An 18970-nucleotide genomic window follows, 5' to 3' on the forward strand; every position below is an offset into this window, starting at 1 on the left:
GCCTTCAACGGCGCCGTTAGCTATATAAATAGATTTTATTACTGACAGTCATAAAGCGAATAAATTAAACAATAGTAAATGCGCAGTATGATCTAATCTAATGCGTATGCTCGCTGGCCGGTTCCCTGTAAACAAACAAACCATTATTTCTATCAATCAAAGGTACCGTAGTAGGTAGTAGCTGTTGTGCCTAAATATTACCTTTAGATATTACCTACTTAAAGCATACCTTAAGTGCCTAGTTGACCTAGTTGCATACCTAAAAATCAAGAGTGAACAGGCATCTTCTGTGCGAGCTAGGGAATGCAAACCGGTAAACCGGTTTACCGGTTTCCCGGTAATTTTGCCCAATTTGGGTTCGGTAAATTACCGGTAATTATACCCCAAAACCGGTTTTTTACCGAAATTTAAATTTAGATAAAAATTACTACAAAAAGCACTTCTGTCGCCATTTCTTCTTAAATAAACACTTATAGATACTTCTGGTAGACACTTTATTTAGCAGGAATTCGTTTTCTCCACGAAAACGTTTATTTTTTGTGTCATTTCTATGCTATGCTGTGGTATTGAAAGCATGTCTGTTATAATTATCTTAGCCACGTGCGAGAGGGATGAATGGTTGTCGGTTCATAAACGTTCCTATGTCTGGCGACATGTTTCGTGTCATATGGAGACATTGGAGACCCATCATCGGGCATGAGTGCTCGCGGCGACTAGAGTCCGTATATTCCTGCCTGCTCTGTGCGTGCCTGCATTGTCGGTTCCAAGATAAAAAAATCTGATTTCTATAAAACCAACAAGTGTGGAATGTACACAGTTGGTTTCATAAATTCCAGACCCCGAATGATTATCCTCCATTAATTCACTAATTGTTATATAAATATTTGATTAGCTTTAAAGATAAGACCCCCTCCTCCTCTCATTGGTATCTTCATTGCTGAGGTTGATTGCTGGTTGAGGCGGGCTTCATTGGTGAAGTCCCAATAGAATCAATTTTATTCTTACTTTCTGTTCCGGTTCTGAAGTTGGGTGTAGAGGGTGGAAGGGATCTAATCTGTTTCTGTCCATCTTGTTGGACTGCGATCTCTGGATCGTTAGCGATCAACCTTGCCAGGTGCTCAAGGTTGAGGCCTTTTTCCCTCCAAAAACTTCAAAATTCTACGTAAACAGATGGTTGATAACCTGGTGTTGATTTTCAATTCGCGTAGTTAAGATAGACACATTTGTACGGAATCCAGGGTATTTGCAAAATCTTCATCTAGCACCACATCTCGAAAGCGTCAATGCGGTTGCAGCCTTTTTCAGACTCCAAGTCTCAGCTCCAGTTTTGGTTTTTCTACAGACATGCGGTCTTAGGAACCAAGAATTATGTAAATAATCCTTGTAGCTGGGTCTCTTTTGGCCATTCCTACGCTTATTCTGATTTCGTTTTCAGAGGAACCGGGATTGTCGATGTTTGCGCCGAAGTATATGAAGTCATCTACTGTTACTGGCCTAAGAGCACCTGTGTGTTGTGTCTACCTACCACAATCCACCACCATGAGCTTGGTTTTTACTGTGGTTAATCTTGAGATCCGTTTCCAGACTAATGCGTTCCATTTTACCAGTGATATCAACCATTTCCGCTTCATTGGCGGTTAGAAAATTGGTGTTATTTGCCTATCTAAGATTCGTTATTTTGGTGTCCACCAATGATGATTCCTCCCTCCCAGCTTCCGCAGGTTCTGATGATATTTTCACCGTAGGCAGCTGACGGGTAACCTTATCGACACCTTTTACAAAAGTAAAAGGGCTCGAAGTTGCTCTGCCGATTCAGTTTCCTTTTTCAACGGAGTTTCAATGAAAGCTACCAATTATGCTTGATGTCAAAACGATGCAGTCAAAGGCTTTGCTATAGTCGATGAAGCAGAGGATCATCGAAGTGCTGAATTCGTAAGCCATCTCTCTCAATGGACGTACATTTAGGATCTGTTCCCGCTTTTGCCCTTGACGAAACTTGCCTGTTTTTGCGGGATCTGCCAGTCCAGGATGTGACATAACCTGCTGTGTAATAGCACTATTCGGGCATGGGATATGAGGGTCCTGTAGTTGTCCTTTACACAATTACAAATACGTGATATTTCAATAACCTGTGATAATTTCTAGTGTCTTAGTTGATTTTATCAGAGATGATTGCTAACTGTAAGATTTAGCATCTAAAATGTATTTTTTTTTTGTAACAAAGACCTAAAACCTGCTTTTTTCAAGATTTCATTATTAATATTTGTCTTTTGAAAGTGGTAGTTTAATGAACACTAATAAAAAAACTACTTAAATATCGATTTTGCCGGAAAATATTGATTTTTCATGAAATAAAATAAAAACCGGGAAATTACCGGTTTACCGGTTTTGGCGACGCTATGTCGGTAAATTACCGGTTTTGAAAAACGACCGGTAATTGCATTCCCTAGTGCGCGCCCACTTCATCGTAGGCCACGTCTTTGCCTTTGGCTAGTCTGTTGCCAGGAGTAAGCCCATTTATAATAATAAAAAAGACAGCCAGAAATGTTAAAAAAACTATGTATTGATATAAACATGTGCATACTCCCAGTCCTCACTTACGGTGACTTGATCTTCGACGTCAAAAGTCCAAACTCGGGGATTGTCAGAGCTGCAGACGCTGTGCTTAAAACTCAGTCAAAAGCGGCCAAGTTAAAGTGGGACGGACTGGACTCTACCGCATGCCGAATGACCTATGGGCCAAGATAACCACGGAGTGGGAGCCCCGTGAGTCAAAGCGAAGATCCGGCAGACCTCGCCGGCGATGGCGGGATAACTTGAGCTCCTTTTTGACAGACTGAGACAAGTTGAGGCCTTTGCGCAGCAGTGGGACAGAATAAATAAATCATAATAATCACTGGCTAAGAATATCCAATTTTGTAATGGGTAGAACTACGATTCTAATACTTACTTAGTACTAAACGGAAACCACTTTTCATTTATTCCTAACATTTCTGATACTCGATTCCAGAGAGCTGACTCCATTCTATTTCGAGACTAGTCGTCATGTTGCAAATTGAATCATAATGGCATCCTTCCTTTGTGCAGTCGCTACGATTTTGCTGCCGTCAGATCCTAATATGGAAGATATCAACATCAAGTAACAATTACTAGATCTAATTTTATCCAGAACCGATAGCATGGTCGCGCGCATATAGTCCGGCCGTCCCTATCGCACTTATAAATAGTGCGAAAAGGACGACCTGATGTTGTATTGTTTATCACGCAACCATCCTTGCCTTCTAGGTTTATCGGTTTATCAAAATGCGTATTTATTATTTTAGGTAAATAATATAACATACATTTGACAATACCTTTGGCATACCTCGGACACTGGCGATCAAATATATGAAAGAGGCGCGTTCCTATAGCACACAGTCTAAGCTCGTGTAGGTGAACGCGTACTATGCTTGTATGAGTGAAATATGATAGGTCGACTGTTCGCGTTTTTGACAGGCGGTAACTGTGACGTAACCGAAAGGGGGTGGGCGGCACTTTCAGCGGGGAGCGGAAGTGGCCATACTGTACGATAGTACTCCTTTGGTCTTATTAGGTTTATCACGTTTATACCATCGGCACAATCGCTATTTGCGATATTATTCTAATCCATGGTAAATGTCTGAGGAAGGCTTCTCAATGGATTCTAAACACGCCAATAGAGATGCAATAAAGCCAATAAACTTTGCATTAAATATTTAAAATATCTGTCACGAATGTATAATTTCGATCAAATCTTATATTTTTCTAAGAAGAATATTTTACCGAATATATGTATAGTGCCGATATCAACTACAAAATCATCCGCGTTACAAATCGATTCATTATCGAGCCAACAGTCTATTGTGCGGTCGTAATAAGATACTCTTGTTTGCACAATTCAGTATCGAGTTGCTGATCGGATCGATTCGATTTAATGACATCTCGGTACAAAACGATCACGTGCCAGCCAGTACAGTCGCCATTATGTATGTGAGCGCCCAAATTGCTCAAAAATAAATGTACACGCACTTGTTAAAGTGTTAACCTAGGCTAGGTTAGGTAGGTGTTAAACCTAGTAGACAATAGAATCGTGTTCATGTAATAATCAAATTATTTGTGTGAGCAATGGCCGCTCCCGATATATCTGATCTCTGGGGTCTGTGCCTCTAGTGTTCCTTTGAAAACGTAACGTGAAGGCCTTCTTTTGTTGTAGAATAACTTGCCAAGCTAGGCGTTTTGAAAACAAAGCCTTTTAAAAACCTAAGTCTAGTGGCATCGATTGCAGACGTTTCTGCTTGTCAAAAAGTTGAATGGTAACGTTTATGAAAGAAATTTACACTAGCGGCTCTGAACTGCAAAGAAAAGCTGCGAAAATAGTGTAGGTGTGTGTAATTTTCGCTTTTCTAAATCACGTACAACTTGTGAAATTGCCCTTAGAAAAGCTAACAGACGACTTATTTAGAAAACTATTTCATATTCATTATTTATTACTTCCAAGTTGTAGATTATAGAGATTCAGTAGTCTCATAATGTCCTTCAGCTCTTATATAAATTAGTCACTCGCATTAGGAATTGTGATTGTTTTATGCGAGTTTTACGAGCTCGTATAACAGCCAGAGACCGCTGAGAATCTCACACATTACGACCAAGTGTTGACACATATCATAATTGCCTAAAGGTTACAATCCGATTGCGACTTCAGCACCATTAAAATAGTTGTGGGGTCATCATCATTCGCTTGCCCTTATCTCAGTTTTTTGGCGTCGGCGCTGTCCTCCTTTTTCATCCCATTTCCATCCCCTCATCTCGCCATTGCTGTCGTTTCATATAATTTTTAAGTTGTAGAGTAAATAAATATAAATTTATTATTTTATTTTATTCGCAAAACGCAAACGAAACTTTTAGTCCAAAGAGCAAACTTTCTTATGGGAGAACAATTGCAAAGCTGTCAACTATACATAACAGTTCCGAATCTCTCCAGACTGACGCTACAGTAGCTGGACATAAAATGAACTTATTAGGCTTTATTTTTATGCTGATTGACGGAGTGAAGTGCACTGTGATTTGAATTTTTGGGTCAAAGATCATTATCTTGATGATGTGGTGCCATATTATTAGGGTTTTTGAAGAAGAACAAACAGAGTGTAGAAAGTGTTATTTTCTCTATATTTACCAGAGAAAGTCGATGTACTACTAACTCGATTCATAAAATGACCAAAATTTAATCAAAGAGATAGGTCAGGTCAGGTGTTATCGCGTGGCCCCCGCTTCCCCGACGTATACTGCAGTAGTGCAGTCGCAATCTGAACGCGATCTTAAATCGTAGCTTACCATTTGACATAATACGAACACGTCGAACACACACTGTCAGTTCAGTTTAGATAAGCTTTAAACATTGTGAAGCATGTGGCAATAATAGACTACAATAAATATTGGATATCACAGCCGTTTATGACGCTTTATCTGAATATGTTTAAGACTAATTTATACGCCTTGACACGTGCCAGTCCTGCTGATTAGGATGTTCAAGCTCGTACGAAGAATACTGAAATTGAAAATGTTCTTTGATATCAGATAGGAAGTAAGACTTTCAAAACTAGTAGGTTAAGTTAAGTCACGTAAGCTTAAGACTTCACAAACACCAAAGAGATTTTTGTTAGACAATTTGGTTCGACTTCTGAAGTCAGAATTCAGTCATATAAAATCACCGCTAGCTTTATCAAAATCTCATTCAAGCATGGAATGAATTCTATTATGTCAACATTCGCAATACTATGAATAGATCAATCAAACAGAACGTCCCAAATACAAACATCCAATCCAACGCAACATCCTTACCGTTTCGTATTTCAACCGCAAAATGTTACAACATTTATGTCAATACTGCTGAAGATATTACAGATTGTAATGTTAGTTACAGCATCCGTCCCAAACATGGCTAAAGAGACAAAAACAGACTTAAAATCCATTACATTTAAGTTCGTAAACGCCCATTTAAATGCGTCTCATTTAGTAAAGTAACTGAAAACAAAGTAAACAATGCCGATGTTGAAAGTTTTTGGACATCTTCCAACCTAATTGATCGATAATAAGGCAAGGCACCGGCATTTTAAAGTTGTTACAACCACCATCAGATACATCGGAACTGCCAAGGCTCTCACATATATCGGAACAATCCTCTTTGTCGAGACGTTAGAGTGCGTGCTCCAATGTTTGTGGTAGCTTTGGCAGCTCCGATATTTCTGATGGCGATTGCACAAGTGCAGACGAAGTTCAGGAAGAATTTTATTATGTATCTTTAAACTCAAAGAAACTGAAACCCAAGTAAACACTGATGCTGTTTTAGCAAATAAACTCATAGCAATAAGAAGTGCAATTGCTTGACAAGCAGATTCAAGCTACTAGACAAATCACAATCGCTCGCGCTTCCTAGTTCTCCCTATTGCTCTTCTGTATTCGCGCGACAGAGCCAGACTGCGTTTCTATCGCGACGTATCGTCAGCGATTGTCACTTTGGCTAGTGAGATATTTGGAGAGTAGCCAAAGCTGTCGCGAATAGTGCATGCTGTAGAAAAAGACGGTTACAATATGAGCATTGTGTAGGTTTGTGTCTTTCCTGTTTTGTGCGATGGGTCGACGACACCGGACGTTGTGCACTCGGCCTAAAGATGTGCGCACACCAATTAGAGCATAGCTTTTATATGCCACTTGCAATAGATCCATTTACCTATTTAAATTTTATAGAAAATTAAGGAATATTTCGGTCTGTACAACAATAATACAATGTCAAATTTTGTAAACTCTCCGACGGTATTTCTCTGTTCCCAGAAGTTACGAAATTGATAATTTCATGTTTTAATAAATAGGCCATAAACATTATTTTTAGTCTTATTCGAATTTAAAGATCGAATTGACAAGAGTTTGGCAAAAGTAATTGGTTCACAAATTTCACAATACGATACTTACAGTTGAAGTTAAATAAATGGCATTAATTTAAAAATATTTTAAGCGGGTTACTCACGTATTAAGTCGATATAGCGTTCGACATGTTTCGGCTCAATTTCGAGAGCCTTTCTCAAGAGTAGCGACACCCCGCCTTTACATGTCGAGAGCGCGACGCATACTGCGGGCGCTTGCTCGGTGCGCGCGGCTGCTGAGGACAGGCGCAGGGGGGGTCGGCGGCGCGGGCGACGTCACCGTCATGTCGAACGCTATATCGACTTAATACGTGAGTAACCCGCTTAAAATATTTTTAAATATGTATGAGTCTCACGGGAGTTTTATAGTTAAAATGGCATTAAATTTAATTCCTTTCCGCTAAATTTCATCCTTAGATCAAAACAGTATAAAATAGCGGTTCATCATGCCAATTCTAAATGTATAAATTTAACGTTCCTTATCTCTACTCGCTTCGCCAACTCCAATTTATAGCGAAAGTAAATTGACGTAGATTTCAACTATAAATAGATTTTATATTAATCATTGAAGACGCGAGAGAAGCATTGAACAGTTGAACACGTCACCGCCACAGTGCACCGTAGTTACAATGTATTATATACTTAAAAATCATTGTATAGAGACTATTTCATTTATACCACATCACACGTAGAGCGTAGGCGAGATACATCGCAGCTTTCAAACAAATCAGATCAGCGTTGTCTTTGACGCCAGCGATGTACAGAAATACATGCGTTCTTGACATTGATTTTCAGCAGTGCATTCACATTGGAATAGCGAGCAAGGGTTCTTTTATTAACCAATCTTTCGTGACCTCTAGAGGCGTATCGTTAAAGCGTTCGCTAATTTTTATTGTATGGGAAGGGGAAGGTCACTACTTCACTAGCTAGACCTCTGTTGATGCAACTGGCCCTTAGTAAAAATCTATTTGAAGTTGAACGCGCAAGTTGCAAGCGTTGGAACCAGTGCCTTTTGGAATGTAGTATGCTCAAGAGGCCTGCTCGATAAAATCGGTTCAATGTCGGGGTCGTGGCCATGAATTTTCGATAGGAATTTTATGTATACCTTCACCTTGTGCTTATGGAGTTCATCACGTTAACAGTTTTCGCACGATAGGCATAAAACGTTGTTAAATCCGGACTATGTACACGAGTTTGCTTCAGCTTGTTGGTGTTAGCTTTATTCGCGTCTACAAGGTTTCAGAACGTTAAAACAAAGCTATAGAACTTCTCTTTGCCACGGAACAAAATCATATTAAATATAAAATGCTGACTTTTTTTTAATCTCTTTAGACTTCAAAATGAATAACACTACCTACACGACTCCATGGTATGAAAACTTTTGCGCCCTGTGCCGCCGTTCAGTAGCCTGTTAATGTATTTTTACCTCGCACTGCCTTTACTGTTTTGAAACGCCCGTCAAAGTTTAAATACGGTAAATTATCATGCAAACAATCTAATTTATACCTCTCCCGTGCCAAATAGATTAGCCACAATCCCTCGGTTAGTCCTGCACTTGGCGCGCCCGCTGCCACTGCCAACACTCTGGCGCCACCGACGTTAATGAATAATAAATCTCCGTGTTTATCATTTCGTCACACGCTTTTAATTACATCTGTGTGTGTTTGTTCAACTTTATCTTGAAAGCTGGCTTGTAAATAAAGTTTATTGTTTGCATTACATTGTAAGGTGGCTGAAACGTTTAAATGAACAGAATCTTCTTTAGCAAAAACATATTTGCTTTTGATATCGATTGCAACGTCTTTCTTCAATTTATTACCCATTTCTCTATCCCACCAAATTTTTGTTAGGAATGCTGGGATATAACTCACTCGAGGTAAGACGCAGTTCGGCACTTCTCAATGCAATTTGTACCATCCTACGCGGTGACTCTGACTGTGTCGAATTGACACCACAAGTAGTACGGCTGCTTGTCCCGATACCGTCTAAATTTGAGTTTTGGCCTCGAAACCGCTGTCTTCTGTCAGTGCCAAGTTCCCGAACAGTGTCGAGAAGGAACTCTCCTTTTGTTCGAGCATTACACAGCTTGAATTTACTCCTCGCATCAGCGCCTTAATGTGATGTGTTTGCTAGTAGATGGATGGTTGTACGTGATGAATGTCTGAGGTTCAGCGAGATGATGGATGTTCGTCCTTCTTCTGTGCCTTATTAGTTTATTGTATGTCAACTTTTTCCCGTTATGTATATATAGGAATCATATATGTATTTTCACAGTGCTTTGGTTTATCTGTAATGCTGTGTTAATTATTATGAATAAAAATAAAATAAAAATAAAATTAGTTCTCTCTTCATTTACATTTTAACATGTAAAGTAAGGACCTAGTTTCATTATTACCATTTTTATAGTATTTTGATTCTGGTTTGTCTGTTTCAACCCCGTCATAGATAAACTATAATTCGTCAACGCTGACTTTATCATCAACATTCGAAAAAAGTGGAGAAAAAAATTCGAAGAAAGTGGTGGTTATATATGTCATTTTTCATTGCATTATCATACCTTAATAAAATATCTTCTTTAACTAATAGATTAGCCACAATCCCTTGGCTAGGTCTGCACTTGGCGCGCCTGCTGCTTGATTAGTTATCATAAACTAACGGGTTTCACACTTAACTCCCAGCAATACCTGTCTTCGTAATTCAAACTACTAATATTTAAATTGTACTAAAACATGCTTCTCATTTACAACACCTTTAGTTTCCTCATATACAAACTCCTCTCGTTTATTTACCAGCAGTAAATGTTCATATTTCATATTTTACAAACTGCTCCGTTTCATAAATTGCCTTTGTTACAGCTTCGAGCTTGCCAAGTTTCCGAGTCTAATTCCTAGTGTTATAAATTTGTCTGTCTTTTGCGTATAGACAACTTTTCACGAGATCCCTCATTTCAGGACACTAGTACTTTCATAGAGCACGACATGAGTTACGCTGCCACCTTCAATAATACAAATTATCGATGAAACTTTTTTGCACGTTTTAAATAGTATAAAACATAAAATATTCACTAGCATCTTCTGTGTGGAAAGAGATCGTAACATATTTTACGACTTTTTTTTTTCTTTTCGCAGAAACTACAGTAGGTACATTGATTCGACTGGTTTTAATCATCAAATTTAGATTCAACTTGCTAAGCGGTAATTTGTAAAACCAAATTAAAAAGTTTTCATTTCACAATAATGTTTCAAACATACTGCATGATCCCATTATACCATCACACAAAACTTCTAGCTATCATCTATATGTCAGCAAAGTCAGCATTGTCAGCAACACTTCGGCGAAATGCTCCTTCTGAAAGATGCCATCTTTGCTTTCAGGAGTACTGTTTCACCATTCAACTGCAAGGCCAGTTCCGAGAATCATTCAAGTGTTCTCTGAAAGACCAAGCCAGCATGTCTTTTGTTTCGAGACAATTAGCCACCTGATTTTTTGACACAGGTCAATGAGCTCAAAAAGACCCCAATATTTATCAAAATACTATCGAACCAACTGACTCATGACCCACTTGGCAGATAATTCGTTTGAATCTTTCAAACCTGTAAGGTCTATCGCTTATAATGCACTTAGGTCGTTTTAAATACTAACTAAATTATGTCGCTACACACATGTCAGTGTCTAATAAAATGATAACAAGTTCATCACCAAGGAAACCCAATCTGCAAGCGAATTTCGATCTACTTACATTAAGGCGGTTTGGCAAAATGAGCTTATGCTAGTGGGTCATAATTCAGGTGGTTCGATAGTGCAGTCGAGTTCATAAATCTATGTACATTTCTTCACCTTAATTCTATGCAATAAGGTGAAAAAATTTACACTTATTTAAGAACTCGACTGTACCACCTACTGCTTACTTTCTTTTAAACCTTTTGGAATTACTTGGTCGCCCAGGTTAGTGAAAAGTTGGAAAATTCTTCTAAGAGCTATGTCCCTAATGAGAGGATCCATCATCATCATCACTGTCTTGTGAGGCGTAATATTTTAGGAGTATTGTTTCAACCGTTCAACTGCAGAGTTCCGAGAATCAATCGAGAGTTCCCTGAAAGCGCGACCCAGATATGCCTGTCTTCTTTCCAGACATTCAATTGGGTATTGTTCGCGATTTTTTTGTTAGATGTTAATTAATTTATTAATTGAGTTGAACGTCTAGTGATGGGTCGACCAAGAAATTTCGGGATATTTTCTTGACGTCGACGACGACGCAATATTCTTTTATTTTTTGTAAATGGAAGGAAATTAAATATGATTTATGAGTTGTTCTCAATCGCACTTACTCATGACAGTTACTAAATGCTATGCGTACCTAGATGATCGTTTGATGCACGAAGACGCGTGCTTTGGTTTGGTCAGTCACCAGTGTCACCACACAAGTACTTCTCTTCTGGTGATTTCTTAAGGCTTTTGTATTTTTTTTGTAGTGTTGCTCACTGTCATTTTCTGCAGCATTATTTTTCCTTGAAAGTTAACTGAGATTCATTGGAAGCTTTCTTTCAAACCAAATCATTACCTAAAAGTTCCTTTATAATTTCGGGAACATTTCAAGTGCCGCTCATCACTACGATTACCAACTTGAAACTCATTCAGTAATTCATCAAAGCTTTCATTCATTCTTCGTTGTCCTTGTTTCTTGTCTGAATGAATGGCCCGGTTCGAAGTTTTGAAACTTTTGTCTTGTTAATGAAGTGTGTCTTGGAAAGATGTCTTAGAGTTGTAAATTATTGTGTATTTCTAACTGAGTTTGACTGTATTCTATCCCTACGGCATTAAAGGCCGTATTATACAGATCGACTGCAAGACTGCAAATCTAGAAGTTTTAGAACCCAACCGCAACTTTTAACGGCCAGGGGCCCGTTTCTCGAAAGGTACAAAGCCTTGTATTACAAGAGCGCGAACTGTCAAATCGTATGGGTTGTCATGGAAACACACTTGTAATACAAGGCTTGTACCTTTCGAGAAATGGGCCCCAGTTGGTGAGCATTCGACGTGTAGAGGTAGTTTCCTTACAAGTTTGATTGCCCTAAATGTGATGTGAATTGGTCTATTTAAACCTAAAGTCTCATAAAAACCATTTGCTAGATTTCCAACTTTAATACCTGTCAAAAAAAATTCTACTGAATTAATAACCTTCACTTTGTTAATTACAATTTAAACGGTTTTAAACGGTGACAGATACGGAACAAAGCGTTTAATAGGTTAATCTGTTAGACCTATGTAAATTTAATTTGGTGTGTATAGAAATTGTTTCTGGCCCGGCAAAGGACACGTCCCGATATTGCAAGGACCTTGGCTGTCCAACAAGTTAAACATGTTAGATTCCATCTACCCACCCTACAGGTTTTATATTTATACAAGTATGCAGACTATTTCCTATTACTATAACTCGTTCTTAGTACATTTTCTAAAGGAAACGTTCCATCTCAATTTTACACAAGGAATCGAAGCCTTATACAAAACATTATAGAGTAGATTATTTGATAAACATTTTGATGGAGGTTCGGATCTTGTGTATAATAATACCTATCGGTCTCAGAGTAAATATTTGCAAATCTTAGCGTCTGTCGTAAGCTAAAAATATCGTCTGTGACGTACCTTATGCGTGTATGTATATGTAATTATATAATCCATAAAAAATGAGATAAAAACCGACATAAAGCGCGTGTTTACGCGATTGTGGATGCTTGCGAATGTAATAGTACATTACGTCAGACGCCGGGAAAGAAGGGTTTACATGGTGAGGTATTATCGCTACGCTCAGCCGGATAGTGATACGAAGCCTGTAAGCCCTTTTCACGGCGAGGAATGTATAGTGCTTTTCTCAAACTTGCAATGAAACAGGCTAAAATAATGACCTTGAAAACCTTCCATTTTAAGAAATTTTCATACGCCGTCATGACTCATGTATCTTACTTTGGATTTCGGGGGCAGTAAGTTACTCACGTCTACTTCTGCCTCTGCTCGCAATTCCGGAGGCGTATCTACTCTTTAAATCCACATCCACATTACTTTAGTCCGAACTCATTTTGAAATTTGAAAAAACTCTTGATAAAATATTTGATAAATCCGAGCAAACATTATATATTTTTTTTAATTTCCGCGCTAAACTTTTTTTTAAAACTGTTTGAGGTAACCTTTTAACCGATGAGTAGAAATTAATAGGGGCCGCCACTGTCTATGTAAAACGTTTTGCATGTTTTTTTTTCTTCAGATGATGACGTTGTCCTAAGTATTATTTATTCTGTGGCGTTGTGTCAGAATTTGACGTTTAGAAACAAATGACTCGAGCATTGCAGGCCTAAGACTGCAAATTCTATGAAATTCCATTACATATAATCCTCACTCAACGAACCAGATACGTAGTACTTCCCGACCTAATTGGGAGTACGTAATGACAACATTTCATTGCAAGTTTGAGAAAAAGTATTTCTTGAAATTTTTACGAATACGACCAAGCAGAAACTAAGATAATCTAGTATTTTTGTGTCAATTACAATTTTACTAAATAGTTCCACAGTATCCTTAATATTGTATTCTTGCCCCATTTTTCTTGACCTAATACTTTGACCTACCTCACTAAAATCGAAAACGAGGCCACGTTCTATACAAAAAAGTTTTCCGGTTTCGATAAAGGGGTCGATTCTGGCCCCAACCCAACACGCACCCTTTTTGGAACTGTTTCATTTCAATTAGTATAAGTCAACTTAGGCACTAGTACCACCAAAAGTGTGTAAGCTACTAAGCTATGGCGACTAATATCTCGTCAATCTATAATATCAATCATAGCTCCTTTCGTCTTCAGTCTTTAGTTCTTTACGCTCCGCTGAAGAAGAAAGAGACACAGGATCATTTTAATCGATCATCATTATTATCATTCCACGAAATGTTACTCGTTGAAACATATTTAATTATTCAAAAACCATACCATCTTTTCAATTTGACAGTCTCAAAGTCTCACTTCTTAAGTGACTGTTTCATCAAACTTGAGTACAAAATACAAATTTGCATCTTATCCTTTCACAATCTAAATATATAAAAGAAGAAGCTGACTGACTGACTGACTGACTGACTGACATATCAACGCACAGCCGAAACCGCTGGTCCTAGAGATTTCAAATTTGGCACGTAGGTTCCTTATATAGTGTAGAGGAGCACTAAAAAAGGATTTTCCAAAATTCACCTCCTAAGGAGGTCAAATGGGGGTTCAAAGTTTGTATGGGGAAACAAGATTAGTTTGACTATTTTATTCGAAACTTCACAGGAAGATTCCTTAAGACATATGACTGAATACGTGTTTTAGGTTTTTTGAAAATTTAACCCCTAAAAGGGTGAAAAGGGGGTGATAAAGTCAAAAAATCAATATGGGTATCGTTTTTATGGTTTATCGGGTCGCTGATCACGATAAATACAACGTTTTTTAAAATCTAACGAGGCGGAAGTGAAATACCTTCTCCCCTGTTGTGGTGCAATGGGGTTTAAATATATAAAAGAAGATATTGACTGACTGATTGACATATCAACACACAGCCGAAACCGCTGGTCTTAGAGATTTCAAATTTAGCACATAGGTTCCTTATATGGCGTAGAGGAGCACTAAGAAAGGATTTTTCAAAATTCTCCTCTTAAAAGGGTGAAATGGGGGTTCAAAGTTTGTATGGGGAAACAAGATTAGTTTGACTATTTTATTCGAAACTTCACAGGAGGATTCCTAAAGACATATGACTAAATACATGTTTCAGGTTTTTTGAAAATTTGACCCCTAAAGGGGTGCAAAGGTGGTAAAGTCAAAAACACAATATGGGTATCGTTTTTATGGTTTATCGGGTCGCTGATCACGATAAATACAACGATTTTTAAATCTAATGAGCTGGAAAAGAAATCTTCTCCCCTGTTATTGTGCAATGGGGTTAAAATATCCAAAATAGCCATAAGTATAGCTTTAGTTTTTATCTTTACTTCTGGTTCAAGAGATTTCAAATTGACACGGAAGTTCCTTAGAGGAGCACTAAGAAAGGATTTTTCAAAGTTCACCTCCTAGCATGATAATTTGACAGGGGCAAGGACAGGGACAGGGCCAGGGACAGGGACAGGGACAGGGACAGGAACGGGATAGGATTAGGGATAGGGATAGGGATTGGGATTGGGATAGGGATATGGATATGGATAGGGATAGGCATAGGCATTGGGATTGGGATTGGGATAGGGATAGGGATAGGGATTGGAATTGGGATTGGGATAGGGATATGGATTGGGATAGGGTTAGGGATATGCATTGGGATTGGGATTGGGATAGGGATAGGGATTGGGATAGGGATAGGGATATGGATAGGGATAGGGATAGGGATAGGGATAGGGATATGGATAGGGATAAGGATAGGGGTAGGGGTAGGGGTAGGGGTGGGGATAGGGATCGGGATCGGGATAGGGATAGAAATAGGGATAAAAATAGGGGACGGGGACGGGGATAGGGATAGGGGAGGGACGGGGACAGGGACGGAACGGGGACGGGGACAAAGATAGAGATAGGGACGGGGATAAGAACAGGGATTGGGGTCGGAATAATCGGTCGGCAATCGATATTTAGGCAGTGTAAAATGCAGGTGGCCCAGTGGGAAGGTATTAGTAAGTAGGCATCGGCGAGTATCCTGCATCCGTAAACTATTACATTCAATGTGCTGTAAGAAGATCGTTGTTTTGCAATAAGTATAAGCAAAATGGAAAAAATTGTAAGCGATAATGCAAGGAAGTACTTTTTACCCTACCGACCATAGCATCGAGATACTGGCTATGTGGGTTGTATGAAGTTTCCCCAGTATAAATATTTATATAGGTAAAATACATACATATTCGCACCTACGCTGTGGTCGCTGTGTAACAATTCTACAATCATTGCATGAATTTCTTTTAAAACAATATTAATATGTGTAAGATACAGTCAGCCAAAACCGGACCGTACAGCAAATAGATCAGTTACAATGGCCCTCCAGTCGAGAATTGCCCCGCTTTACCTTAATCGAAATAATCGCGGACAGATGTACCTACAAAGAAACCTACGGATCCAAATGAAAATCTTATTTTTTGTAAACGTTTCAATAAGAATACTTTTATTACGCGGGCGAAGCCGCGGGTAAAAGCTAGTAATGCATATATGATGACCGAAGATCGTCAGTGTCATGATCACACCAGTGAAAGTTGATTATTAAGTATATCGGCGTGTTTGAGAAGCAACGTCATGAGTAAGAGTAAAAGTGAATTTCTTAGAAATGTGTGTAAAAACGTTCCTCGTTGTATTTTGTATTGAAATGGTTCTTAATGTTACCGAGAACTTGCGACATTCATGACAATTAGGACCAAGCTCCGATAAAGGGAGCATGAGCATACATCGGGGTTTCGGAAGCGGGAATGAATTCGTGTAACTTTGTTTATAGTAATTTGAATTACTGAAATATGTATTTAACTATGTAACTGGCTCCAAATGTACCTAGAAATATTAAAGTAATGTTTATCTTTTATCGTTTTCACCATTTTTGGGCTAGTGTAAATCATTCCCGCTCCCAAAACCCCGATGTATGAGCATGAGACACTGGTGACACTACTACTGGTCCCATCAAAAGCGAGTAAGCGATGAGCTATCGGCAGTAGAAACGAACAAAAGATAGTCGCTCCCGTGTAAATAAAAGAGACAGCGAGCGATTTATAGTTCATCGCTCGGCGACGAACTATAACTCGCTCGCGCTATCATCGCGTCTCTTAATCAGTGCCTGAGATTTGAACGGTTTTTATGTGCAGCATCTAGGCCTACCAATGGGTCATCAATAGAAGGATAATCTTTCCTTTGTATATTTTCATTTGGTGTGGTGACGGGTTAAGAATTACACCACCCCCTTTCTTCCCGTGGGTGTCGTAGAAGTCGACTGTAGGATATGGGTTCAATTGTGGCGTAGGCGAGAGGCTGGCAACCTGTCACTGCAATGTCACAATTTCGTTTTATTTCAACCCCTTTTTGCCAAGAGTGGCACTGAAACTTGAGTAGTTCATGTGCTCTGCCTACCCCTTTATGGGATACAGGCGTGATTGTATGTATGTATGTATATTTTCATTTACGCATACACATATCATTACAGGATGAATCCAATACGATATTGTAGTTATATGATATGTGTGATAGAGGAAGCCTTTATTTATTTTTATTTCAAATCAAACACTACTTCGCAGTTTCATTACCAATCATATCATCAACGAATCAAAACGGAACAACTCCCATCTATTCAACCAGTCCTGCTGTATATTCCCTACTAACATACTCCTACATCCAAACCGTTAAGACCTATTCTGTAAACTACGTCACATAAGACCTTCTTTCACTCAGTGGTTTGATAAGCTTTAGACGCAAAACGTAGTATGATACTTAGTATGAGAATGGTGGATAAGACCTTTGGATACGGGGACACTAAATGGCCACAATTGAATGATTGCTCGATTCACTGATTGTCGCAGGGTTTTCACATAGAAAATTTAAACGACACGACAGCTTTAGATTATATTGCGAAGCTACTTAATGATACAGTTACTACCCGTTGGCTCGTTGGGTGGACGACATTCGAAAAACTGCGGGGCACTTCTGGATGAGATTAGCCCAGGACCGGAATAAAGTGGCGTACACGAAGGGAGGCCTATGCTCAGCAGTGGGCGATTAACGCCTGAAATGATGATGATGAGTTACTATTCTAGACAAAGAGAAAGGTGTATGCAAGCATGAAATGTTATTATACTAATACGTTAGAAAAAAAGAAGGTTTTTCAACCTTTACTCTTCCTTCGTATTTCTTAGACTTGAGTGAAGATGAAATACGGAACACTTTGTCAGTTAGAAAGAACAAGAACAAATATTCTCATCCCTTTATTGTGGATTCTCTCTGTATGTTGGAAATAAGACAATCAAACATCCAATGTTTGCTTTCTATAATTGTGCATTGGAATCTAGAAGTCTGCTAACCCTAGTAGTCTCGCGTGCCCTGGCAATGCTTATGAGATGGGTTCCGTGTGGCCTTGAATAACCAATGCGATTGAGCTTTGTTTAATACAAGGTATTCAAATTAGGAAACTAATCAGAAGTTAATCAAAAACAAATGGCGTTTTCGCAATGTCGCAAATGTGCATGCTTTTTGGTTTAAACCGTAAAATTTACATTATCATGTAGATGTAGCAGTTTTGTATGTAACTTTTCGCATAGTTATAGTTACTCGTAGTCCACTTACAGAAGGTCGGTTGATCAGTAGTGAGCCTCTGGCCTTCTTACTTTGAGCAAATGCGAGAGTTCTTTTATGCAATAAATCTGTCTTCATCATTTATGTATAGGTACCTCGATAAATACATGATACTTATTTTTGAGTCGCTTTCACTGTGTTAAAGCCGATTCCTGACTATTTATCTCTGTCATTTCAGGTGGAACAGCGAGATGTCCCCGGCATCGACTGCGCACACCTCGCCATGGACACAGAAGAGGGCGTGGAGGTCGTCTGGAACGAGGTTCAGTTCTCCGAGAGGAAGAACTTCAAAGCCCAAGAGGACAAGATACAGATGGTCTTCGATAACCTGACCAGGCTGGAGCATCCAAATATAGTCAAGTTCCATCGGTACTGGACGGATACGCACAATGACAAGCCCAGAGTAAGTAACTTAATCATAAGTTCCTTTCTTAAGGATGTAGTTTTAAAGACGAAGAACTTCAAAGCCCAGGAGGACAAGATACAGGTGGTCTTTGATAACCTGACCAGGCTGGAGCACCTAAATATAGTAAAGTTCCTTCGGTATTAGACAGGAGATAGTTCCCTGAGAAGAAAAACTTCAAGGCCAAGGCAAGATCATCCTCAAAACAAGCCCAGAGTTACTAGCTCAGGTTCAGGTGTAAATTGTCATTACACTAGTCGAGGTCGAGTCGAATTATCTAAAGAGGAGTTAAAGACACTGGCTGGACAAGACCTGACC

The 18970-nt window shown here is 39.0% G+C and overlaps 1 protein-coding gene across 4 annotated transcripts in view; it reads left to right on the plus strand.

The window, feature by feature from the left end:
- The window catches only part of LOC125227746 (nuclear receptor-binding protein homolog), a 94421-nt gene that overhangs the window by 64573 nt on the left and 10878 nt on the right, over positions 1–18970 (plus strand). For all 4 annotated transcript variants that reach the window (XR_007177219.1, XR_007177218.1, XM_048132059.1 and 1 more), the window contains exon 2: positions 18428–18652. Coding sequence is in view for 2 of the 4 variants with exons in the window: in XM_048132059.1 (XP_047988016.1) it covers positions 18428–18652 (225 nt within the window). In the remaining 2 variants the exon portion in view is untranslated. The remainder of the gene's footprint in view (positions 1–18427; positions 18653–18970) is intronic.

Source organism: Leguminivora glycinivorella, chromosome 7 (assembly GCF_023078275.1).
Source record: "Leguminivora glycinivorella isolate SPB_JAAS2020 chromosome 7, LegGlyc_1.1, whole genome shotgun sequence".
NCBI classification, from domain to species: domain Eukaryota; kingdom Metazoa; phylum Arthropoda; class Insecta; order Lepidoptera; family Tortricidae; genus Leguminivora; species Leguminivora glycinivorella.